Source organism: Cavia porcellus, unplaced genomic scaffold (assembly GCF_034190915.1).
Source record: "Cavia porcellus strain 051 isolate PalLab524CR breed Dunkin Hartley unplaced genomic scaffold, mCavPor4.1 scaffold_31, whole genome shotgun sequence".
Lineage (NCBI taxonomy): Eukaryota > Metazoa > Chordata > Mammalia > Rodentia > Caviidae > Cavia > Cavia porcellus.
The window spans coordinates 11336224-11362085 of NW_026947514.1; the positions used below are offsets into that span (position 1 = coordinate 11336224).

The 25862-nt window shown below is 43.3% G+C and overlaps 1 protein-coding gene and 1 long non-coding RNA gene across 2 annotated transcripts in view; one reads left to right on the forward strand and one right to left on the reverse strand.

The window, feature by feature from the left end:
- The window catches only part of LOC134474242 (uncharacterized), a 39455-nt gene extending 27008 nt beyond the window's left edge, over nucleotides 1-12447 (reverse strand). Inside the window, exon 1 of the long non-coding RNA XR_010044967.1 lies at nucleotides 12116-12447. This is a non-coding gene — a long non-coding RNA (uncharacterized LOC134474242). The remainder of the gene's footprint in view (nucleotides 1-12115) is intronic.
- A 1-nt stretch (nucleotide 12448) lies between these two features.
- LOC100716037 (interferon alpha-inducible protein 27, mitochondrial-like) lies at nucleotides 12449-18638 on the forward strand. The gene is made up of 5 exons (XM_003462643.5): nucleotides 12449-12601; nucleotides 13399-13611; nucleotides 16915-16944; nucleotides 17791-17952; nucleotides 18387-18638. Exons 1-5 carry the CDS (start codon nucleotides 12478-12480, stop codon nucleotides 18476-18478), a joined length of 621 nt encoding a protein of 206 aa, XP_003462691.1. The 5' UTR covers nucleotides 12449-12477; the 3' UTR covers nucleotides 18479-18638.
- The last annotated feature ends 7224 nt before the right edge of the window (nucleotides 18639-25862 follow it).

Here is a 25862-nt window from a genome sequence, read left to right on the forward strand (position 1 = left end):
ATCCTGCCACCCCTATACCGCAGTTATAAAACAATAGCTACTTACTTTATTTTGAACAGAAATTTTAAAAAAGACGGAAAAACTCTGAAATTCTGCTCTTTAGGAAAAATGAATGTAACAAAAAAATAAATTCTGGAAAATATGTAATATCTCTACAATATATTAAATACTGTAAGGATGCTTAAAAGTCATTAAATTCTGTCATTGGTGTAATAACTCGGACCCCGGTATAAAATCCAAGGAAGCAGGAGACTAAAATTTGGGAAGCAAAGGCTTTATTTCCAGGCCTGGTGACAAGTCTCCGGGAGCCAATTTGGAGACTGCATGCCAGAGACTGAAGGGAGGACTTTAAAAAGAGGCTGGAGGAAAAGGGGGGAAGAAACAAAGAAACCTGCAGAGCTATCAAACTTGTTGACCCGAATCTGGAAACTGTATAGCTGTCCACTTAGTTCTGACAACCTCAGGAGCCTTTGGCGCCTTTTGAATTACTCCCATCCTGCAGATAAGAATTATCTGCAGTGTGCAGAGGAGGAGCTGGGCGGATCTGGGGTGCCTGCATCAGCCTCTCCGTGTGTCTGGAGGACTGTGGATATCTCGGCCCAGACTGTTTGGGTCCCTCCAGGCTTCCAGGTGCAGTGAAGGGGAGAGGTGGGTTTGAGGCCTCTACATCCGCCTCCCCATCCCAGTTATACTTGGAGAACTGCTGAGCTCCCGACGGGTGGGCAGGCCCACACTATCCCCCGAGCCCAGCCTGTTTTGCTGCTGCGCCTGGCCATTGGTGTGCAGAGGAGGAGTTGGGTGGATCTGGGGTGCCTGCATCGGCCTCTCTGTGTGTCTGGAGGACTGTGGATATCTTGGCCCAGACTGTTTGGGTCCCTCCAGGCTTCCAGGTGCAGTGAAGGGGAGAGGTGGGTTTGAGGCCTCTACATCCACCTCCCCATCCCGGTTGCACTTGGGGAACTGCTGAGCTCCCGACGGGTGGGCGGGCCCACACTATCCCCGGAGCCCAGCGTGTTTTGCTGCTGTGCCTAGCCATCAGTGTGCAGAGGAGGAGCTGGGCAGATCTGGGGTGCCTGCATCAGCCTCTCCGTGTGTCTGGAGGACTGTGGATATCTCTGCAAGAGGGAGGGATCACAGGTTCCTGAGGCACTGCGGCCTGTGGTGAGTACCCTAAGCCAGCTGCGATTGGAGAGCTGTGGAGCTTCCAAGGGGCAGGTGGGCGCACAGTGTCCCTGAGGCCCAGCTTGTCTGGAACTGTGGAGTTCTGAGCAGGCAGAGAAGGGCCATTGGTTCTGCAGGCCCAATGGCTTGGGGTAGCATGGTGCCAGAGTCTCAGTAGCTGCAAACATAGAAGGGGATTTTCAACAGATCCTGAGGAAGCTTTCAAATAACACTTGAAACACAGAAATATAGGAAAATGACAAAACGAAAGACCAAATTACAACCTCAAACCTCCAGCCCATCTCAAGAAACCCTAGGAGCAATGTATATAGAAGAAAATATATCCCATCCACCTCATATATCGGACACAATAGTTACTGAAATTGACAAGCAACTCCAGGAAGCTTTAAAGAAATTCAAACTCGAAATAATCTCCCAGATAAAAGAAGAAATCATAAAAGAAATGAAAGAGATTCTAAATATATCTAAAGAAAACACAGATAAAAAATTGGAGGAACTAAACAAAAAGATAGAATCCCTAGACGAGCAATATAAGAAACAAACAGAATACATAATGCAGATGCACAGAGATATACAGGAAATAAAAAACTCCACTGAAAGCTGTAAAAACCGCCTTAAGGAAAGTGAAGATAGAATTTCAGACCTTGAAGACAGGATTGCAGCTAGTGAACAGGAAAGGAAAGATCTTTTAAAAACAACAAGGAATCAGGAAACAACAATTCAACAACTGCAAGACGATGCAAAGAAGAATAACATAAGAATGATAGGGATTAAGGAAAAAGAAGGAGACAACACAAAGGATGTCAAGAGGATATTTAGAGAAGTAATAGCTGAAAATTTCCCAAGCATGAGATCAGAAACTGACATCAGGATCAGTGAAGCATATAGAACTCCAAATAGTCATAATCAAAATAAAACTACACCCAGACATATAATAATCACCATCCCAGAAATCCAACACAAGAATAGATTATTAAAAGCTGTCAGAGAGAAAAGACAGATCACTTATAAAGGAAAACCTATCAGAATCACAGAAGACTTCTCAGCACAAACAATAAAGTCAAGAAGAGCATGGAGTGAAGTATTCCACATCCTAAAGCAAAATGATTTCCAACCTAGACTGATATATCCTGCAAAACTATCATTCAAAATTGATGGTGAAATACGATACTTCCATGACAAAGAACAGCTGAAGAACTTCATGAACACCAAACCAACCCTGCAAAAAATATTGAAAGACAGTTTAGATACACAAAGGAAAAAACCACTAAGCAAAGCAAATAATTAAACAGAACAGAAAGATAAAGATGCAACAGCAGAGAGATAACATTCCTACAATTAACCAGCATTTAACAGTAATAACCATTAATGCAAATGGTCTCAATGCACCAATCAAAAGAAACAGACTAGCAGAATGGATCAAGAAACAAAATCCAACCATATGCTGTTTACAGGAAACCCATCTAACCCAGAAGGATACTCACAGACTGAAAGTCAAAGGATGGAAAACAATTCTTCATGCAGCAGGAATCCAAAAAAAGGCAGGAGTAGCCATTCTGTTTGTAGACAATGTGAATGTTAAACCAACAATGACCATAAAGGACAAAGAAGGTCACTACATACTCGTAAGGGGAAAACTCCAAGAGGAAGAGATAACTATCTTAAATATATACGCACCAAACTCCAGAGCACCCAGTTATATAAAACAATTATTAACAGAAATGAAAACTCAAATTATCAGTAACACAATTGTAACAGGAGACCTTAATATGCCATTGACACCAAGGGACAGATCAACCAGACAGAAAATGAGCAAAGAAATAACAGAAATGAATCACACCTGTGAACAAATGGGTTTGATAGACATATGCAGAATGTTCCACCCAACAACATCAGAATACACATTCTTCTCAGCAGTACATGGATCATTTTCTAAAATAGACCATATATTAGCTCACAGAACATATTTAAACAAGTGCAAAAGAGTTGAAATCATCCCTTGCATGTTATCGGATCATAGCGCTCTGAAATTAGAAATTAATGATAAAAGATACTGCAAAAATCCCGCAAACACATGGAAACTGAATAACACACTCTTGAGTAATCAGTGGGTCACAGAAGAAATTAAAGAAGAAATTAAAAGAAAATGAAAATGCAGATAAAACTTACCGGAATCTGTGGGATGCAATGAAAGCCATCCTGAGAGGAAAATTTATTGCACTGAGTTCCCACATCAGGAAAACAGAACGAATACAAATAAATAACTTGATGCTACACCTCAAACAGCTAGAAAAAGAAGAGCAAGTCAAGCCCAAAGCCAAAAGAAGAGAGGAAATTATAAAAATCAGAGCAGAAATCAATGCAATAGAGACTAAGAAAACAATCCAAAGAATCAACGAATCAAAGAGTTGGTTCTTTGAAAGAATAAATAAAATTGATAAGCCCCTAGCCAACCTTATTTAAAAAGGGAAGAAAAAGCTCAAATCCATGCAATAAGAAATGAAAAAGGAGCAATCACTACAGACCCAAAGAAATACAGAAGATCATCAACACCTATTTCGAAAACCTCTACTCTCAAAAGTTTGATAACACAGAAGAAATAGACAGATTCTTAGAAGCATATGAAGTACCAAAGCTAGATCAAGAGGATGTAAAACTGTTGAATAACCCAATCTCTGTTAATGAAATTGAAAATGTAATTAAGTCCTTACCCACCAAGAAGAGCCCAGGCCCAGATGGATTCACTGCAGAATTCTACAAGAAATACAAAGAAGACCTAATGCCGACACTCCTCAAACTATTCAATGAAATTGAAAGGGAAGCAATCCTTCCTAAGTCATTCCTGGAAGCAAATATTACTCTAGTACCAAAACCTGAGAAAATCCCAACTAAAAAAATAGAACTATAGACCGATCTCCCTAATGAACACAGATGCAAAAATCCTCAATAAAATATTGGCAAATAGGATCCAGCAAATCATCAAGAAGATTATACACCATGACCAAGTGGGATTCATCCCAGTAATGCAAGGATGGTTCAACATACACAAATCAATAAATGTGATCCACCATATCAATAAAGCCAAAAATAAGAATCACATGATCATTTCTATAGATGCAGAAAAAGCCTTCGATAAGGTCCAACATTTATTCATGATAAGAACTTTACAGAAAATTGGAATAGATGGTCTTTACCTCAATATAATAAAGGCCATTTATGACAAACCAACAGCCAGCATCATACTAAATGGCCAAAAATTGAAAGCCTTTACTTTAAAATCAGGCACAAGACAAGGATGTCCTTTATCACCACTCCTATTTAATATAGTACTGGAAGTACTAGCCAGAGAAATTAGGCAAGAAAGAGAAATAAAAGGGGTAAAGATAGGAAAAGAAGTTAAATTATCATTGTTTGCAAATGACATGATACTCTACATAGAAGACCCCCTAAACTCCATTGAAAGACTCTTAAATACAATAAATAAATTCAGTAATGTGGCTGGATACAAAATCAATACTCAGAAATCAATAGCATTCCTATATATGAACAACAAAATCACAGAGAGGGAAATAAGAGAAACTGGACTATTCACATTAGCAAGCAAAAAAATGAAATATTTAGGAATTACTCTTACGAAAGAAGTGAAAGACTTATACAGTGAAAACTATAATACACTGAAAAAGGAAATTGAAGATGATCTCAGAAAATGGAAAGACATCCCTTGCTCATGGATAGGAAGAACAAACATTGTGAAGATGGCCATTCTCCCAAAACTCTTATACAGATTCAATGCAATCCCAATAGAAATACCATCAACATACCTTATAGATCTAGAGAAATCACTCCTAAATTTCATCTGGAACCAGAAGAGACCTAGAATTGCAAAGGCAATTCTAAGCAGCAAAGACAAAGCAGGAGGCATCACAATCCCTGACTTGAAGTTATACTACAAAGCAACAGTAGTAAAATCAACATGGTATTGGAATCAAAACAGAGCTGAAGATCAATGGAATAGATTAGAAGATACAACCACAACTACAAACACACTCAACCACCTTATCTTTGATAAAGGAGCCAAGCAGGTTCATTGGAAGAACGACAGTCTCTTTAATAAATGGTGCTGGAAAAACTGGCTCTCCATTTGCCGAAAACTAAAGCTAGACCCATGTCTATCACCATGTACTAAATTAAAATCTAAATGGGTCAAAGATCTGAATATTAAAACAGAAACACTAAATCTATTGGAAGACAAATTGGGTAGAAACCTTGGAGACATAGGAGTAGGTAAAGAATTCATGAACAGGACTCAAACTGCACAGGAAATACTTCCCAGAATCAATAACTGGGACCACTTCTTATTAAAAAGTTTCTGCATGTCAAAAGAAATCTCCAGCATAGTGAAAAGAAAACCCACAAACTGGGAAAAGATTTTAGTGAACTCTCTCTCAGACAAGGGACTCTTGTATAAAACATATAAAGAATTTTAAAAAAACTCAGACCTCCAAAATTCAAAGATCCAATCCAAAAATGGGCATCTGAGATGAATACGCAATTCTCAGATGAAGAAATGCAAATGGCAAATAAATACATGAAAAAATGCTCATCATCATTGGTCATTAGAGAAATGCAAATTAAAACCACACTGAGATACCATCTCACTCCTGAAAGAATGTCCAGGATCAAGAAAATCAACAACAACAAATGCTGGAGAGGCTGTGGGGAAAAAGGAACTCTCCTGCACTGTTGGTGGGAGTGTCGACTGGTACAGCCTTTGTGGAGGTCAGTCTGGAGATTTCTCAAAAAGTTGGGATTGGAAATCCCATTTATTCCAGCTATTCCACTTCTAGGCATATTCCCAGAAGAACTGAAAGCATCATACCACAGTGATATATGTGCACCTATGTTTATAGCAGCACAATTTGTAATCGCCAGATCTTGGAAACAACCCAAGTGTCCATCAACTGAGGAATGGATAAAAAAGTTGTGGTATTTCTATACAATGGAGTATTATTCAGCTATAAAGAAGGATCACATTGAGATATTTATCAATAAATGGGTGCAGCTTGAGACCATACTCATAAGTGAAATAAATCAATCTCGCATGTGTGAATACCGAATAGTTTCCCTAATGTAAGTAATGATTCAAATATATAAAAATATGTGGTAATCATGATTCCCCATTATGTAGCCTTGAAGCCTTATAAAGTTTTCACTCATTAATTAGAAAGGCTTTATTCTGGGCTTCTTGATATGGAAATATTTGAAGCTATAGTATATGAAGTTTTATCCAAATATTTCAAGGAAAAAGACAGACACTATGGTAACTACTATTAAGTCGGGTTATTTGGTGGTGAAGCACTAGGTTGCTGAAACAGTCATGCTTTGACCTCTATTATTATATTGTTATGTCCTGTTTTATCTCAATCTCTCCCTTATTCTTTAAAAAATTATTTAGTTATTTCTTATGTTTGTTTTAATTAAGGGGAAAAATTTTAAAAATTAGGATATATAATAGTAACTCTTTTCGATTTCCTATTAACTTGCTTTGAAGTCCTGTAATACTCCCACGGTCTTGTTTTGACTGATTAGACTCTGTTCCATTCTGTATGATAGTATCAAGTTTGAGGGTATAGGCAACTACTTTGAAGGCAATAAGATTCACTAAGATGCCCATTCTGGTTTGACTATTGTCTCCTTTGGAAGTCCTGTAATGTTTACAATGCCTAAGTTTTATTGGTCTTGTTCTCTACTGTTTTGTCCAACTTTATAATATCTAATGAGACAGACAATTCTTTTTAAGGAAACAAGAGACAACGTTGATAACCATTGTTGATAACCTTGTACTCTGTTCTACATCATGTGCTATGTCTATCCTTGGTTTTGACTGACAGCTTTGTTTTGCCATATTTGACTTTATTCTCTCCCCCCCAAAAAAGTAATAAGAACTAAGGAGTAATAAAATCCAAAATGTGTAAATTTTGTTGTAAAAAAGAGAGGGGAAAAAAAAAGAGCTCTAACGGATATAACAGCAAGTGTGTTTAGGGGTGTTAAATAGCTGACTATATTAATGTTTTTGGATCATTGAACACAGCTGTTTGCAGTCTCTCTGTTTGAATGTCTACTTTGTATTCTTTGATACTGTGATTTGAGCAACCATTTCCAAGATGATAATATGTAATCTATTAACAGGTGATTTCTTACTGTTATGTTTTTTTTTTTGTAGTTCTGTATTAAGTGTACCCTTACACCGCTTTGTTTTGTTTTGTGTTTTTCTCTTTTTCCTCTTAAATAAAATTAAAAAAAAAAGAACTATCTGCAATAACATTTGGAGAAGAAAATAGAAAGCTAATTATCTCTCAGGACAGCTTGTTAACACTAACAGGTGGGAAGGGGTTGAAAGTTACAAGAAGCTGAAACTTAAGCCTTCACAAGGATTTGGAACTTAACCCTTTTGGTGCATTAGGGTTAAGCCACAACCTTTTCCTGTAATTTCTCTGAAGCTAAGGCACATTTTACGACAGACCACCACTGGGTCAGGAAGAGGCCACCAGAAACCCAAAATTTTTATGGTCTAGCCTAGATAGATAGGTAAGGGGAGAGGGAGGCAGTAAGGTGCAATACAGAACAGAAAACTGCCGTTATGTTTTTCTTTCTTTCTGGGGAGGGCATCAAGTCAGGTAAAGGGTTATGATAATAAGCAAATCTCCCTGCACACAAGCAAGTTACTTCAAACAAAGTGTAAATTAGAGGGCCATCCTAGTTTTCTTTAGCTCTTTAGCACAGAATAGAGGCGCCTAACAGTTACTAACAACCCTTATTAACTTGTTTTAGCACAACTTCTGTTATTTAGAGGGCAACAATTGTTAACATATCAATTAGGTAAGGTTTTACAATTCTTTACAGAGGAGAGCATTGCTTAATATATCAATTAGGTCATCAAAAGGGAAAAGGAAAACATACATAAGCCATGTTTCAGGTTTTGTTATAATACACATATAACGAAGCTATTTTCTTAGAGTACAACAATTGATAAAATATTTAAAATATGAAGAGGACAATGATTGAGTGGCCAAGTTCTGTTTCCACCATAATAGAATTTCTTCCTCAACAGGAAGAAAGGAGCAAGATATTCATCTCGACCACTGAGTAAAAAACAATACTGCTTTAAGTTTCAGTTTCCTGAGAAAATGAAACTTAATGTGATTGGTTTCAGCCTTGGGCACTTGCCTGCAGCCAGAGTAAAGGTATAAATAGCTGGCTGGAACCAAACTCTCCACTGAAAATTCAAAGGCAGTTGTCAGTGCTGCAACCTCAGAAAATTCCTCTTTGCTTGGTAAGACTGGGAGTTGTGACTAGGGCTCCCCTTCTTGTGGTCCCCAAACTCCAGGGGCAGTGCGCTCTGTGTGCAGTGCCTGCCGTACCTGTCTTTCTGTCCTCATCAGGGCAATTGTAAGAGAAGGTGAGTATTGGGAGGGATGAGCCTTGAGCTCCTGCACTTGGATTTGAGAATAATGCACATTGCACACATTGTTTCCCTCAAGTGTAAAGATGGCACAGGGGAGGTAAGTGTTAGGCGGAGCAAAATCACAGCTAGCACAAGCTTCTCATTTGGAGCACCTGCACCTGGCTGGGGTCTTGCATGCTGTGGAGCCTTTGGACTTGGAGCAAATCCTTTATCCTCTCCGAGCTGGACTATTTCCACACTTGGAAAATGAGGAGAGTTTTGTGAGCTGGGTCTTAATTAGGTTGTTGACTTTTTCTTTTTCCCGAGGACTGGGGTATGAAGGGAGTAAGAGTCTGTTTCAAGAGTCTTGGAGACCTCTAGGTAATTTATGCAGTAAAAGTTGGCCCATCATCTGATCGGATTGAAGTGGGGAGTCCAAATCGGGGGATAATAGTAGACAGGAGGCACTGTATGACTGCTTCAGCCTTTTCAGAGGTGGTAGAGAAAGCCTCAATCCAACCTGTAAAAAAGTCTAGTCTGACTAGGAAGTATCTGAATATTTTAACTCTTGGCATATGTGTAAATTCGATTTGCCAATTTTGGGTGAGGGTAAATCCATGGGCTTGGTGAGTTGGATAGGAGGGGGGACAGAGAAAGCCATGGGGGGCAATGGAGTGGCAGACTGGTGATCTGTCTTAGTGTAGCTTTCCAGGAAGGGGCTGAAATGAGAGGCTAGAGGAAGTGATGGAGGGATGTGTGGCCTATGTGGAAGCTATCATGGAAGAGGAAGAGAATTTGGTGAGTTTGGGCAGAGGAAGGATATATTTTCCTTGGTTGAGGAACCGTTCCTCTGAGGTGGGGAGAGTCTGGTATTGTGAGTGTTCTTCTGTGGAATAATTGGGGGTGATGCCTGTCAGGGACAGGCATTGGCCCTGGGGGTGCGGTGGAGTGCTGGTGAACGTAGCCATCTTTTTTGCTGTCTGGTCTGCAAACAAGTTCCCTCGTGTGATGGGGTCTGTGGGCTTTTGGTTTCTCTTGCAGTGGATTTCTTCTGCCTGGGCAGGTAGGAGGGCTGCCTTTAGGAGTCTTTATTAGATTCAAATTGATGATAGAGGATCTCCTGGTGGTAAGGAATCCTCTCCTTGCCCATATTGCTGCATGATTGTGAAGGATCTCGGAGGCATGTTTTGAGTTTGTGTAGATATTAATTGTGGTCCCCTTTTGCCAGGGTGAGGGCTTGGGTTAGGGCTATGAGTTTGGCCTGTTGCGAGGTGGTATTTGGGGGAAGAGCTTGGGCTTCAATTACCTTGTCAACTGTAACTATTGCAGAGCTTGTGAAACAGGTGTTGGGGGTTGTGTGTAGGAACATCTGTGATGTGGGGGAGGAGCCGGGTGTGTGATTGTATGGGGGAAGGCAGTTATGCTTCCAAGTGGGGCGCATGTTGTCTTTTGTCTCTATGAGTGGGATCAAGGGTGTTGCAGGGTTGAGGCTGGGGCCTGGGGCTAGTGTGATGGTGGGAGAAAAAGAGCATAGAGCTGGAGGAGTCTCGAGGTTGAGAGTAGGTGGGGGAGATATGAAGGGATGAGGAGGGCTTGGAAGCTGTGAGGAGCATAGGGTAATGGGGCTGGGGAGAGTGATTTTTTTGGCTTCTTAGAGCATAAGTGCAGCGGCTCCTGTTGCGGTGGGGTCTAATCGTCAGGATAGAAAGGTGACAGGGTGGCGTGTTAGACTTAGATTCAGGATGGCTGCGGCATCTCCCTTGTGTTCTGTTGTGCGTAGGGATAAGAGGGGTGTGGAATAGACAGAGTGGTAGTTAAGGTTAAGGTCTGCTTTAATTTCTGAAGGGAGCATGGGGGAAAGCCTTTTGGTCTAAGTGGCCTGGAGGTTGTCGTAGGTGGCTTCATAGGGAGATTTGGTGAGAATGAAGGAGCCTGGGGTCCAGAGGTGGAAGTAGCTGATGATTCCCAAGAAGGAGAGGAGCTGCTGGACAGTGGTGAGTGTCTGGATTTGGGTAATGCATTGTGTGTGTTGCGGGTAGGGGAGAATTCAGGTGTTTTTTGGTAGGAAGATGTCTACATATAGGATTGATGTCTTATAAACTGGGCCTTGGAGGGGGAGACTTGATATCTCAGTAAGTCTAAATGTTGGAGGAGCATGAAGGTATCTTTTTCTTTTCTTTGGGTAGGAGTGATACTGGGGATCACAACCTCATGCTTGTCAGTCAGGTGCTTGTGCCGCTGAGCTATATCCCCAGCCTGGGCGAGGGTATCTTGATGGCAGGATAAGACAGAGGGCTGCAGAGAAGGAGGTCAGCAGCACATTGGAGGAGACAGGAAGCTGTGGGGCACAAAGAAAAGAGGTCCTCGGTGAGGGCCTGGCTAACATAGCGAGGGCTATCACTGAACCCTTGGGGGAGGACCGTTCAGGGGAGTTGTTGTGAGGTGGGTTTCTGGGTCTGTCCAAGCAAAGGCAAAGAGTGGTTGTGATTTGGATGCAGGGGTATTGTAAAAAAATTAAAATTAAAAAGCATCTTTGAGATCTAGGACAAGGTAGTTTGTGGTGGATGGGGGAATGGAGGACAATGAGGTGTCGGGGTTAGAGACTATGGGGTGAATTGGAAGTACAATCCAGTTGCTAGGTTAGAGATCCTGTATCAGGAAATATGATAGATTAGAATTTTTGATGGTGAGGATGGGGTATTGAAAGGGAAGCTGACAGGCATGAGGAGGCTGTGTTGGAGGAGACAGGCAATGAAAGGTTGAAGTCCTCTGAGAACTGACTCAAGCAGAGGATATTGGTGCTGAGTGGTGTATGGGTGATTGTCTTTAAGAGGACTAAGTAGGGGAGTTCGGTGTGTGGCCATAGAAGGGGTAGAGATGTGGCTGGGCAGGGGTCTAGTTCAGAGACCTGACATTTAGGACCCTAGCTCTGAAATTAAAGAGAAGATGATGAAGAAGCAGAGACTTAGCACCTCGGCCAAGGGACTTGCCTTGACAATGTTATTGGTTCTGGTTTCCTTTAAATGGTTGCCTTTAAATTGCACCAGCAGATTTAAGGGAGTCCCAGAAGTGTCTAAGACATGAGCACTGGGACTTTTGTGAAAAAGGAAACAGTCATCTGAGGGGAATAAAATTCCCTGAGGCCCTGCACAACCCAATATTCACAGCCCTCCCTCCCTCACTCAAGCCCCATTCCAAACCCAGCACTCGGCCAGCAGAGCAGCCTTCCACCTAGCCTGAGGCCATGCAAAATTTTCAGAGTATTGCAGAAAAGGAATGGAAGACAGCACAGCACCAAGGAACCTGGAAGGCAAACAGCTTTATTTATACCAGTGGACTAGTGTAAAACGTCTGTTCCAAGTCACCAGCCTCATCTAGGGGTTAAACAGTCACGTATAAAAATTGCTAGGAGAATGTACAAACGGCTGATTACAGGATATTCTATAGCTGACTACATACTGTTTCAGGAGTTAATTGGAGGTTACTTACCATATAGAATGGGGGTCAGTGAGCAGGAAAAATCAATTGTTGTCTAAGACCAGGCTGGATCTTCCTCTAGATGACAAATCCTTGAAGAGCTGACATAGTAAGATGCACCATCCAGCTGAGGTACACTTGTGAGCTGCAGCTGGCATTGGAATGCCAAGGTTCACTGAGTTTTGTTACTTTCTAATTACTGGAACCAGGCTGGATTTGCTTGGCCAGCTCTTGAATCTAATGTCTGGCTGTAAGTTTTTAAATTCCCTTTACAAGAGGAGTGGATAAGAAGATGGTTCTGGGTCCCCTCCTCTCACCCAAGTAACACTCTTTTTGCAGACTTGGCTCAAGTTGGGAAGCTTCACATCTTTACCATGGAATTAGCTGGTGCGGGCGCTCTGGCTTCATCTCTGGGTGCTAAGATAGCATCAGCAGTGACCTTGGCTCAAGCTGCCGGGACGACCACTGGCACCTTCATAGCTGGCCTTTCATCGCAGGGTGAGTATTCCTGAGAAAGGAAGTGCTGAGGGCAAGAGGGCAATCGAATTGGGCAGTCTCACGTAATGCTGCCTGCAGTTGTCCAGTCTATGTTCCTATTGCAAAGGTCTTGGGGGAGGCAAGACCCTGCCTGTGGCCTGAGATCTGAGCCCCTAAAGACTCACACCTAGATGTCCCATACACACCCTCCTTTGAACCTGGCCCTCCTCTAGCCTAGACTGAGGAGACTGTGGGTGGGTCCTGCCCTCTCATGTGGTCCTTGACACCTTCCTTTAGATTTTCACTCAAGTATCCCTTTGTGTGTGTGGCCCTTCTCCTATCAGTGTGTCCTGTGAGTTACCCAATCCAAAGCTCTGGTTTTGAACAGAATTCTCTGTGTTAGTTTCTTTCTTTGTAGGATTTTGCAGACCTCTCTCTGGTTTTATCTACGTGTTCTGATCATGTATCTACCCTTATGTCCTCAATTTCCCTCTGTCATTGTCAGCATTTCCACACAGTTAATGTGTGTGTCTGACCTGCACTTTTGCAGAAGAGTGCTGTTTGCATTTGCATGTGTTTTAGTTTATACACAGGACAGACTGTTTTACAGCTTATTGTAAAGCTGTTTTTCACATTAATAACTCTGATTGTGGAAGCCCTCCATGGCCTTAGGGGAGCTTCTGACCTTCACCTCTCTATGCTGCCACATGTGTGGACACCCAGAGATTCTCCAACATTCACCAACACAAGCACATGACATTGACTGGAGGGACAAGTCTGTGACCCTTACCCAGTCCTTTGACTCTGCATCTCTCCAGGGCTCGCACTGGTACCTCAGGCTGCCCTGGCCCCTGCAGCGTCTGTCCTGGGCTCTGCAGTGTCTGCCCTGACTCCCGCAGCGTCTGCCCTGGGCTCTGCAGTGTCTGCCCTGACTCCCGCAGCGTCTGCCCTGGGCTCTGCAGGGACTGCTCTTGGCGCCATCCTGCCAGAGTCCTCTGCTGTTCTTGCTGTGGCATCTTCCTCAATTGGAGGTAAGTGGTCCTGGGTAACAGACATTCCTCCTTGGGAACACAATTCAGCAGGAACAGTGTGTTGAGGGCCAGGGTCACAGGAACATTCCCTTCTGCTTGTCAGAAACGTAAACAGAACCTCAGTGGAAGATAAAGAAATCCACATGATTCAGATAACAATAAGTGGGAGATGTGCCAAATTTCTGCTGAATTCAGTTGACCTTGACAGTGTCTAAAACCCAGCTGCATACCTCTGAAAAGCACTGTGTCAGAGTAACTTGGTTGAGTATTTTTGGCACTTAATCAGAGAGAGATGAATACAGAGGCCTTTAATGCAGGCATGGGAGAGTTTCCTAGGGGTGGAGTGGCTCTCAGTGAGAACAAAGAAGTGGGACTAGTTTTATCAGTTCTGACTCGGGGAGGAGTTTGGGAGGTGGGCAAAATGACATTAACAGCTGATTTGGAGGAGCATGCCTGTGGGAAACAGGAAGCAGAAAGATTTATGGGCGTGGGGGAGTGGAGTAGTTGGGTGGTTGCATAGTCTTGGGACTGGAGAGGGCTCGGTGCACACACAAAAAGGGAGTGGGAGGTTTATCTCTGGAATGAGAAGAAGAGCTTCTCTGGGTCCTGTAGCAAGCTGGGCAGGTGTCCTGTTACCAATAGCTAAGCCCAGGCTAGCAGAACCTGTCATATTTGTGTATACTTTAAGTTACCCTGGACGAGTGAAGGACCCCGTTAACTATGCTCATCCTGTAAGGACCTCCTCCCCTTCTTCCCAAAATGTTTCTAAACTAGCCTGCCTGTCAATATATGACTCAATGCATGTAGCCCATTATGGGTTTTTTTGTTTTTGTTTTTGGTACTGGGGATCGAACTCATGACCTTGCACTTGCCAGGCAGGCACTTGTGCTTCTGAGCTATAACCCTGGCCCTATGTAACATTATGTCACTTGCTTTTAAATTCTATATAAACTAAGCTATCTGTGAACTCAATGCTGTTGCCTTTGAGGAACTACCCTGCAACAGTCCACTAGTGTGAAGATTCAACGCTACCTTCTTATCTCCTTGGTACAAAGAGCCTTCCTTTCAGTTTGGTTTGGCTTGAGAATTTTCCCACAACAGAAATACAGAGCGAGACCCTGTCTCAAAAACAAAACAAAGCAAAACAAACTAAAAGATAACAGATCCATTATATTTTACCAAGTGCTTTTTGATTTTACTGGCTGTGGGTAGCACTTGACATTTATTAATTCCTTTAGTCCTCCTAACACTGCAGAGGAAAGTGATATTGTCCCTTTTTACCAAGGAAGATCATTTATCAAAGTCCAGGTGCCCTGAGCAGGAAAGTGAATGTATCCCTTTAGAGCATAGGACAGAAAATAAAACAAAAATGGAGACTTGTTCCAATCACAGAGTACAGGGTGGGGGGACCTGCCGGGCAGGTCATGCACAGCCCAAAAGAGCCAGCTATGCCTTCTGCCCATGACCACCAGTGAGTCCTGCAGGCCATCAGACAGCCCCCATTGCCTCTGGGTTTTGTGCATGCCACCCTCAGAGGGCAGCCAGCTAGCGTCTCCTGTCCTGCCTGTCAAGAGAACCCAGCAGTAAATACCTTTTGATACAGAGGAGTGAAACTCCCGACCTACTATATGTCCAGTACAAGTTTGTGTTCTCCAAAATTGAAGAATGAATTTTAGGAACAATGCAGGTTAAGAGTAGGAATATTTATTGAGAGAAAGAAAGCTTCTGTCTGAAGAGAGACAGAAGGGGTTCCAAGTGGATTGCCAAAGATTCTGTATTTTCTCGGGATTTTTATAGCGTAAAATCATAAGGTGAGGCAGGTCTAAAGTTGGGGAAAACTGGGAACTTGCTATGTTTACCCATTAATTGTTCAGGTAAAATTGATTAAATTGGGAACAAATGGGAAAGCAAGTCACGTAGAAAGCGGGCATTCTTAGAGAGTAGTGATTCTTCCCTAGGGATTGGAATGATGACTCCAGATTTCTCAAAATGATCCAGACTTAATCCCTAAGGATTATACTTGAGGGTGTGGTTGTATTTGTTTTGCTTTCTCTCCTGAGATCTGCCCCACAGCAAGAGATGTGTGTCCCCTCCAAGGTCATCAGACATCTGGTCCTCTGTGCTGGCTTCTTCCAGGGCCTAGCCCTGTCTGACTGCCTGTAGTATGTCTAACTAGCTCAGCTGCCTGTAACATTTTGAAATAGGTTCCTGTGTCTTGAGTTCAACATCCATGCTGTATCCCTTCTGGCCACTCAGGATTGGTCCACAGGCACTAGTGTCTACTTCCTCCATTGTGGAGGCCAGGCCTCTCCCTAAGAGTTGGCTAAGCCCACTGCACTTGACATTGTTTTCAGAACTTCTGGTCCTGGTAGGGTCAAAGAGTGTAGCCCACACCCTTATAGCTGCAGGAGACCAGGATCTTGGCACCCAACACACCACAGGCTCCTGATGCTGAGGACTTAGTCCCATATAAACGCAAAATTGTTTGAAGTTGGGTACTCCAGTCACAAAAACGTAAGAATGAATTCTGGTTGGGAGTGTCAAGAAGCTTCTGGAGGAGGCGATGTGCTGTGCTCCTTGAGCATGGTGCCCTTTCCTCCAAGTATGGCTCTCAGGTAGCACTGGAATCTGCGGTGCTCACCCTGCCTCCTGTGGGCACAAGTACAAAATGCGGTGCGACTCTGCCCTTTGCTGTGCTGTTCTTCCAGAAGCTCCTGGACTATAGGGCAGTGTCCTGTAACCTCACTGACAAACACTGAGCCTGGGTCACATGCTCCCAGCCTTATGGCCTCTCCCTGGCCCAGATAAACTACTGGGCTCCCAATTACAGTGCCCAGTATCCTGTGCTCATTAAGAAGGGACATCATAGTGACAATCTCATTATGTGTTTGAACCAGTCGTGGCTTGGGAAGGAGAGAAAGGGCAAAAGGTGACTTCTGATTTCCCCACAAAATCCCCAGTCAACCAGCCAAGCAGCCCACAGGCCAATGAACAAAGAACAAGCAAAACCTGGAATAGGTGTTGGGTCTTCTGGAACCAACACTCCAAACCCCATCTTTAGATCTCTGGGCCAAAGCACGTAATTTACTCAGAACAGGTCTCCAGGGTCCAAATGGAGTTAGACAGGATTGACTCCTCCCCTTCTGCAATCTCCTTCTTAGGATGGCTCAGGGAAGACAGGCAGGGTCATTCCTTCTTGGGAGTTATCCCTGGGGCAGTCCTCATTCTTGGTGGGTGGTTGGCTTGGAGAGGGAGGACAGGGCAGTGTGGATCTCCCCTCACAGAATGTTCTTTTGGTTTCAGCCAAGATTGTCATAGCTGCAGCTGGAGGAGGTAAGTGTCTGCAGGGAAGCAGGTCTAGTCCTTCCCTGGCTGGCACATGGGGACCAGGGAAGCAGCCGTGCTGTCCTTACCCGGGGTTTTCTGGAGCCTCAGGAGATGATGGAGGAGTTGGGAGGAGGGAAAGGGCAGGAGAGAAGAGACTGGAAACCACTGGAGATTAGAAATGGACACAAGGAACAGGTGTAGTGTGCAAGCGGAGTGGCAGTGTCCTCCACAGGGGCCATGTCCCACTGCAGGGCATCCCTGTGACCTTGGCATGTCTTTGAACTTCCTTGGGCTCCTGTTTCATTTCCTGCAGAGCAGGCCAGTGATGTCCATGCAGGGGCCTCTCAGAGGTGCAGAGCTTGAGTTAGAACAGCAGAGGTGAATCACAGGGATGCTTTGGTCCCACCACCATGGGTCTGGTGGCCTCCCATTAACTCAGGGAACCCAAACCACTACCATGGGTCTGGTGGCTTCTCACGTGCTTCTGGAAATTCAGGGAACCCAAGCCGCCATCTTGAGTGGTCCCCAATTGCTCTTCACTCACACTGACTCAGACCAGAGTTGCTTCTGTGAAAGCAAAGCTTAGGAACCATCCCTTGTCCCATCATTGCACTGAGGCTTGGCTGAGTGACTTCTCCAAAGAAGCTCTTGCAGGCCATCAGAGCCTAGATCAGGACCCTGACACCAGGGACCCCCACCCTTCCTTCCACTTCCCCCTGGCCCTGCTGTGTGGCTGGTTACTGCTGACCATGCTCAGAGCCCATCTCCTGTACACCTGGGAAAGACCCCAGGCTTGACCCATGTTGGGATCACTTGCCGTGAGCCCAGCCTCACCAGCTCCTCTCCCCACAGGGCTGGCCGTGGTGTCTGTGCCCCTGGTGCTGAGTGCTGTGGGCTTCACGGGGGCAGGAATCACTGCCTCCTCCCTGGCGGCCAAGATGATGTCAGTTACTGCCATTGCCAATGGTGGTGGGGTGCCCGCAGGAAGCCTGGTATCCATTCTGCAGTCCGTGGGTGAGTGTCCAGCTGGGGCTTGCTTCGGGAGGGATGAGAGGGGGATAAAAATCACAGAGAATCCACCCAGATCTCATGCCTAGGATTCTGTGCATGTGTCACCTTCCAGGTTCTTGAGGTATTTTCAAGGAAAGGCAGGGAACCTGGCTTGACGTGCCAGGTTCCAGCTGGGTTATGTGAGGCCTCTCCTCCATCCCAGCAGATGGAGCAGATTCAGCCTTCTTCCCTGCAGAGGAAGGCAGCTTCCAACTAAATCCACCACTGGAGATCATTGCTATCTCATTCTCTAGGATTTCAGAAACCAAAGGGTGTTTTGTGGCGTCTTTGGGTCTGGGCCCCCCCGTGCCCATCCTAGGGGCTCTCATGGCCCTGCAGTTCTGTCCACTGAAGCTCTCTAGGCTGTACCATTCTGCTTACCCTCTGTTTTTTCTCAGGGGCAACTGGTCTCACTGCATCTTCTAAAACTTTGCTGGGCACCGTTGTGTCAACTGGGACAGCCATTGTGGCATCAGCGGTGGGCCTCTAATAGCTCCAGGCCCTTGCTTGAGAAGGAAAGGACCACAGGAGCAGAGACTGGTGTTCCACAGCTGGGCTGACCCAGGAAGAGACCAGTCCTGAGGTGACAAGTCACCAAATGGTATATCCTTAGGGAAAAGAAAGAATAAAATGAGTTACTGTCCACCTTATCTGTGCAGTGCAGTTCCTTTGCTGTTGTGATTCGCCTGGGAAAGGCCAGGGCTGGGCGGTGGCTTCTCGGATAAGCAAGGGCATGTTAGGCTCAGTTCTTTCTCCCACCACATAACCACAGGGTGACATTTCATTAGAATGTGCTGATCTGAAATGAATCTACAGTGAAGACAAACTGAACCCTGCCCTGTGTAACTCTGGGCAGGTCACCTCTTCCCTTAATTAATCTCCCTGTACATTGGAAATGGAAACAAATGCACCTGTAAGGTTGGGTGTGGTGGTGGAGGGCATCCTATTTGCAGTCATTTACGTCCAAGCCAGAGTGTTGAATCCTTGCACACTTGCACCTCAGCTATATACCCAGTGCTGCTTTCTCTTATGGCTCAAAAGTGTCACTGGTTTGTCCCAAACTCAAAGTTCAAATGTTTTTTTCCCCCCACAGCAATGGGTTGAGGAAACTCTGACTCTTGTGCTCCATAGCCCTACTTCTTAAAGGTTTTCCCTTCCCATAATAAGGATGTATCAGTTAACTTTTTTGTTGCTGGAGTCAAATATCTGACACTCACAGGTGATGGTGTTTGTGTGACTCATGTTTCACGGAGTTCAGGTCATGGTTTGCTGCATCAAAGGAGGAACATCGTGGTGCAAGAGCATGGGTGTAATGGGAAAAGCTGCTTACCTCATGGTACCCAGGAAGCAGAAAGACCAGGAAAGAGCCAGAGATAAAGGGTACAGGGATCAAGTAGAACACTCAAGGTCACACCTCCATGACCCATCCTTTGTGAGTTGAAACTCTGAAACCTTGAATCTTTGAGCCAAATAATCACTCCTTCAAGTTGTGGTTGTCTAATATTTTGTCTTGACAACAGGGAAACTAATACAGTATCACAACATTACAGAACATTTTAATGAAATCAACATTTTATTGCACTTACATTATCTCAGATCTTCAAATCCACTCTGCTTTTAGAAGTCTGCGTTTCTATGATGCTCAAGCTCCTTTGGCTCTGATCGTCACCCTTGTCTTCCTCACAGTGGCTCTGTCCATTTGCAGAAGGCATCACTGCTAAAACTGGATATGTCCCTTTCTCTATCCCTCCTTTCTATTGTATCAGGAAGAACCTATAAGCAGAAGTTTCCTGCCTTGATCACTGATAAGCATACAAGTCAGCACTGTCAAGGTTATTCACACCATTATGAAAAAGATCTCCCCAATATTTTCATCTTGCAAATATGAAGTGCAATATGCATTAAAAACAGCACCTCTAAGAAACACACAAACAAAAAACCAGCACCTCTTCCCCTTTTCTTCCTGCCTCTGGTGCTTACCTCGCTCTTTTCTAGCTCTATGAATCTGATGACTCCAAATATCTCCTAGAAGTGAAATCCTGTAGAATTTATCTTTTGCGTTTGGTTTATTTCACTGCATGTCATGTTCACAAAGCCCATTCTGTAAGAGCATATGTCAGAATTTCCTTCCTTTTTAAGGCTGAGCACTAGTCTATCGTGTGGCTAGGCGACATCTGGTTCATGCATTCATTCACTGGTGGACACTCGGGTTATCTACATCTCGTGGCAGTTGTGAACAGTTTTGCCTTGCACAAAGGTGAGACAAAAATGTCTCTTTGACTCAGTGTATTTGTCTACTGAGGCCACTTTAACATATCCCACGGATGGAGAAGTTAGAAAGGGCAGAAATATATTTTTCACAGTTCTGGAGATGGTAAGTCCACGATTGAGGTGCTGGCTGATTTGGTTTCCGGTGAGGGCCCACTTTCTGGTTCAGATGGAGTTTCTCTCCTCACACAGAGAAAATGAAGTTCTCTGGGGCTTCTTTTACAAGGGGCACTTCCCACTTATTAGGGCTACGTGCTCATGATGTCATAATCTCTCTAATCTCACCCCCTCATGCCACATACCAATTAGGATTTAGCAACCGACCTTGAAGCAACGTAAAAATTTAGACTAAGAACTCTGCTTGCAATTCTTCTGGGTATACACCGAGAGGCTGCGTCATGGGGTAGTTTTATTTTTAGTGTTTTAGAAACTTCAATGCTGTTTTTATAGTGGTTATTCCATCGTATAATCCCAGTAACAATGGTCATGGGCCACAATTTCTTTCTATGGAGCTCAAAAAAATTTTTTTTACATTGGCCTTCCTAATGTGTGTGAGGTTCTATCTCGTCGTGGTTTTGATGTGCATTTTCCTAATTAGTGATCTTAAGCATCTTCTGATGTGTTTGTTGGTCACTTGTATACTTCTTTGAAAATAATGTATATTTATGTGTTTTCCTCTTTTTAAATTAAGATATTTGTTTTGTTTTTTGTTGTGGACTTCTAGCAGTCCTTTATATATTCTGGATAGTAATACTTTGTTGGATGTATCTTCTTCCACTCTGTACGTTGCTTTTCATTCTGTTAGTTGTGTCCTTTGACCCCCAAATGTTTTAAGCATGCTGTGGGGCCATGCTTAATTTATTAAGTGAAAATTTATCTATTTTTGGTTTTGATGCCTGTACTTTTGGTGTCATTGCCAAGAAATTATTACCAAGTCAAATGTCATGAACCTCTTCCCCTATGGTCTTCAGTTTTCTAGTTTGGTGTCTATGTTTAGATCTTTAGCATTCGATGCCTTTTTAAAGTTGCTGCTGTCAGTAGATGTGTAGAAGACATAGACATAATAAGTACCTCCACAGACAAGGTTTTATGTTGTGCTGCTTTATGCATTTCTGTTTCAGTACTGGAATCCAAATCTGGGGTGCTCTACCACTGAAAACACCTGCAGCCCCTGTTTTTATCTGGAGTCAGGGGTCTTGCTAAGTTGCCCAGTATGACTCTGGAATGTGATCTTCCCATCTCAAGATCCCCAGTAGCTGGGACGACAGGTATGCAGCACTGTGCCTGGGTTTTTATATGCATTTTAATTGATGCACTTTTGTTTTGGCTACTCCATACTGTGGCACAGCTGTTCTTTTTCTGTTCTTCGGGTCCATTTCATTACTGTAGTGCTGCTCTACATTCCATTGTAAGAATATACCACATTTTAATCTTTCCTCTATTTTACTAGTATGTACGTATTTGGATGCTAAACAAACATTTTCTGACTTGGAGAAAATTCTACATAAATCTCAAAGCTGAAAATGGGGATAAGGATTCCCACTTTCAAAGGCAGTTGTGGAACATGTCAGCTTGGGATCTGTTATCAGAGAACATAGCAAGTCTGAGACTATCAGCCTGTCAGTTACATGCAACCTGTAGGGATGACTTGAGAATCACTGGGAAAGATGCTGGGGAAAGGGACTCAATAAACAAATATTTGTCTGGTGTAAAAAACAATGTTTAATGATCTAAATAAGGATTTTTCACAGGCAAACTATAAATGGCCAACATATATAACAGTTCCTCAACACTAATCATCAGCAAATATAAATCAAAATTACAGTAAGTATCATCTCTAGTATGAATACCCATTACCATAGAGACAAAAAATAACTGCTGGTGAAGACATGGAACAGAAGGGGTTCCTGATGCTGATGGGAATGTCAACTGGTAGAACCAACGTGAGAACAACATGGAGGTTCCTCACATACTTAATAGAACAAGCGCATGATCCAGCCATTCCACTACTAGTTAACTATCTAAAGGAAACGCAATCCATCTGTCACAGAGTGATTTTCACTCCTGTGTTTATTGCACCATTATCACACTAGGCAAGAAGCAAAAAGTAATTCTCCATCAACCGATGAGTGGATAAAGAAATTGTTGTATGTGTACACACTGGCACACACTGTTCAGCCATAAAAATGAATAAAATCCTGTCATTTGCCACAATTTGGATGAAAGGAGATAAACCAGGTAGAAAAGGCAAGGTTGTACAGTCTCATACATAAGTGGAACGGAAGAAGGCTGCTTTATAGAAGTCAAGGTGAGTGGTTGCTCACAGAGGCTGGGGGAGTAGGGAGGAGGAGAGAGATTGATTAATGGGGACCAAGTTATAGTTAGACAGAAATAACAAGTCGTTGAGTGTTACTGCTCAGTAAGGTGACCAGAGCCAACAGTAATATCCTGTGTATTTCAAAGGCTAGAAGAAGATTTTCAGTACTTTGTCATAAAGCAATGACAAATAAGGCAATAGATAGGTGTAACTTGATTTAAATATTATGCTATGTATATACAAATCAAAACATCTTATACCCCATAGCTATGTACAATCTTTATGTTTTTAGGTATCAGTTAAAATAAATTTAATTTCAGTTGTGAACAAAGATAGAGCAGAAAAATTTAAGTCATTTAAACAGATAGATGCCTGAAAATGCCAAAGAAATGAAGGCTATAGACAGTGAAAGAAGAAGAAAAAACCAAAAAAAAAAAAAAAAAAAAAAAACCAACGGAAAGACTTAATTGCAAAAGCAAAGATAGGTGCTTTGTTTTAATATACTTTTGTGATCTGTCTGGGAGTTTCTTTCTTTTTTTTTTGTCTTTTTCCTTTTTATTGGTACCAGGGATCAAACTCATGACTGCCTGCTTGCAAGGCAGGCACTTATGCCACTGAGCTAAATCCCCAGCCCCTGTCTTGGAGTTTCTTAAAATTGAACATAACAAATTGTACCCTATGGCGCTTCAGTGCTCCACATGCTATCAATCCTTATTAAGTATGATTGGCAAATAATGGGCTGGAACAATTTACCTCGGTGCCCTCCTTGGTTATTTAGCGGCCGATCCTAGAGAGAAGCACAGCTCTGCTGTTAGCTGTGCTCCCCTCTCCACTCTCACCGCGGTAAAAGCAGCTGTCTCTTAAAAGACTGAGGAAGAACAAACCAGTTTAACATGGGCAAGGTCACAGAGGGAGGAATCTGGGCTATTATTAATATTTTCAACCTCCTCACACCCCAGGAGCTATGATAAACACAGCAGTGCTCCTGAATATTCCCCAACTTCAGCCCCATCGTTTTTACAGTGATGTAACATCTGCCAATCAAATATCTCTCACTCTGCCCTGATAGCTGTGCTAACCTGGATGTGCCACAACCCCATGAACCAATAATAGACCTACACATGGACAAGTAAATCATCAGGCCCAATTTTGAACCAGTCACAGGCTTTCCCTTGCTATCTAAGGCAGCACTGTCTTAGCACTTCTTGAATTAATCTGTGAGGGTCCTTCTAGGGTAAGGTTAGAACAAAGCCTTGTTCTGGTGGTCCTGTAAATCTGTGTGCTAGGGTTATTTCCAAAAGATGAAAAATATTAACAAAAGATGAGAAGTATAAAATGAAAAGCGGCCTTTATTCTGAGAACATGGAGAGAGATGACCGGCAGCCCCACCGCTGGCGCCCGGCAATCTCTCCGGTGGACACGTGGTGTGGGGGCCTGTAAATAGCCTCGGTTTGGGGTGGAACCTAAGGCGGGCATTAGGGATACACAGGTAGCCCATTGGTTCTAGGTTTGGCACCATATGTAAATTTCCAGGGGCGGGAAGATGGCGTCACAGGTAACTTCCTAGGGCAAGATGGGGCTTCCTGCTTCCGGTTGTGGCTTTCCTGGCTACAGTGTCCTGTCTGGGCCAAAACCCTTTCACTGTGCACAGTATTTTAGTTTGGGTAGTGTAAATTTGGAAGGGCCTGCAACTCTATTCAGGATTTTTATCTTGAGAGAGCAGCTGCTTTAAAAGAAAAAAGCTGCAGCCCTGAAAATCTTCAGAGACCAGCAGCCTCCTTTAGAGACAGTAGCAACTGGCAGAATCCAGCACAAGCCAGCATCACATGGGGGTGATCCACAGCACCCAACAGAACCACCTGTGTCTGGAACCACCTACTGTCACCCATTGGCATCAAGGCACTATCAGAGCTGTACTTTGCTGATTCATGATTTCTGTCTCAGCTGAGCAAAAGAACCCCAGGTGACTGGCAACATTTTGTCTTTTTTTTTTTTAATTACCTCATGCCTGTGTTTTTCCTCCTCCCATTTCTGAGTGCCTGCAGATCCTGCGAGCAATCTCTGAGCTACTTGTGAGTGCTGCCCGCTCAAATCTGCCACCTTGCAACCTTTAGGATGCTTTGAATCCTTCACTGTTTGAGCACTCTGTGAGTTTGAACTTCTTGAAGCAGTATCAGCCGCAAAGTTGTTTCATTTGCTCTGACATTTGAACACATGTTCTCAGGATATAGAAAATGATTTTTATAAAAAGTAAATTTATAGCAGGGCATGTTAACACATGGCCATAATCCCAGCACTCTAAGAGGCCAAACCAGGAGGATTATAAATTTAAGCACAACCTGAGTAATTTAAGAGAGTTAGACTCTATGTATGTAGCTTTTGTCTCATTGCTGAAACAAAATATCTGACACCCAAGATGAAGGGAGGAAAGGTTTATTTAGCTCACAGTTTGTGGAGGTTTCAGTCTATAATCGGCTGGCTCCAAGGCAGGGTGGCATGGCACTGGGGCAATGATTCCAGGTAGCAGAAGACACCAAAGCGACAAGAGCAAAAAGAGGAAAGGACAAGCCTCTTCTCTTGCTTGATATTGTAAACAGGCTAACCCTTCCCCAGAACAGGTGTAGCACTCACACCACCTCTGTGCCCTCCTTTTGCACAAACTGAGGATATTTACAATGTAAAGATCCTGGTTCCCTGAAGGTCTCCTAGTTAAATTTCTAATCTTCTCAAGTTGATACAACGTATCTGTTATACACTAACAAAAAGAGCTTCCTTATGTTTGTGTTATGTTTATCAATGCCCAAGTTATACATACAGTGCAGTCATACTGTTCTGTATGCGCCATTTTTCTGGCTGACCTAATTGATATGTTAACCATTGCTGCCCTCTGCAAACCACAGATGTTATCTAAAATTGAGTGCTAAAATTAGTTGACAAAGGATTGTAAATTCCTGAGAGACTTCTCTGTCCTCTGCAAAGGGAAACAAAGGTCTTCCTCATTCCTTAGCAGATCAAGGATTTTCTCATTTCCTGATCCACACCCATAACCCCTTACTTTGTAAATTGTGCTTTCTACAAAAAGTCTGAAAAGTTTTGAGCGACACACACAGCTTTTGCAAACTCCAACTGCACTGTGTCACTGGGCCCGGGATAAAATAAATCAGTGCTGCTCTTTTTAAAACATGTCTTGCCCCATTTTTGGATACCAAGTTTGTGGGATCTGGGGCGCTTGTTTTTGAGCTACAAGAGTATCGACCATAACGGACTCAAAAAATAAAATGGTGGGGGC

Excerpts from the sequence above, each read along its gene's own strand:
- LOC100716037 (XM_003462643.5), top strand. The coding sequence starts at position 12,478 with ATGGAATTAGCTGGTGCGGGCGCTCTGGCTTCATCTCTGGGTGCTAAG. Across the intron at positions 13,612-16,914 it reads GGCATCTTCCTCAATTGGAG|CCAAGATTGTCATAGCTGCA; the intron begins GTAAGTGGTCCT and ends TTTTGGTTTCAG. Across the intron at positions 17,953-18,386 it reads ATCCATTCTGCAGTCCGTGG|GGGCAACTGGTCTCACTGCA; the intron begins GTGAGTGTCCAG and ends GTTTTTTCTCAG.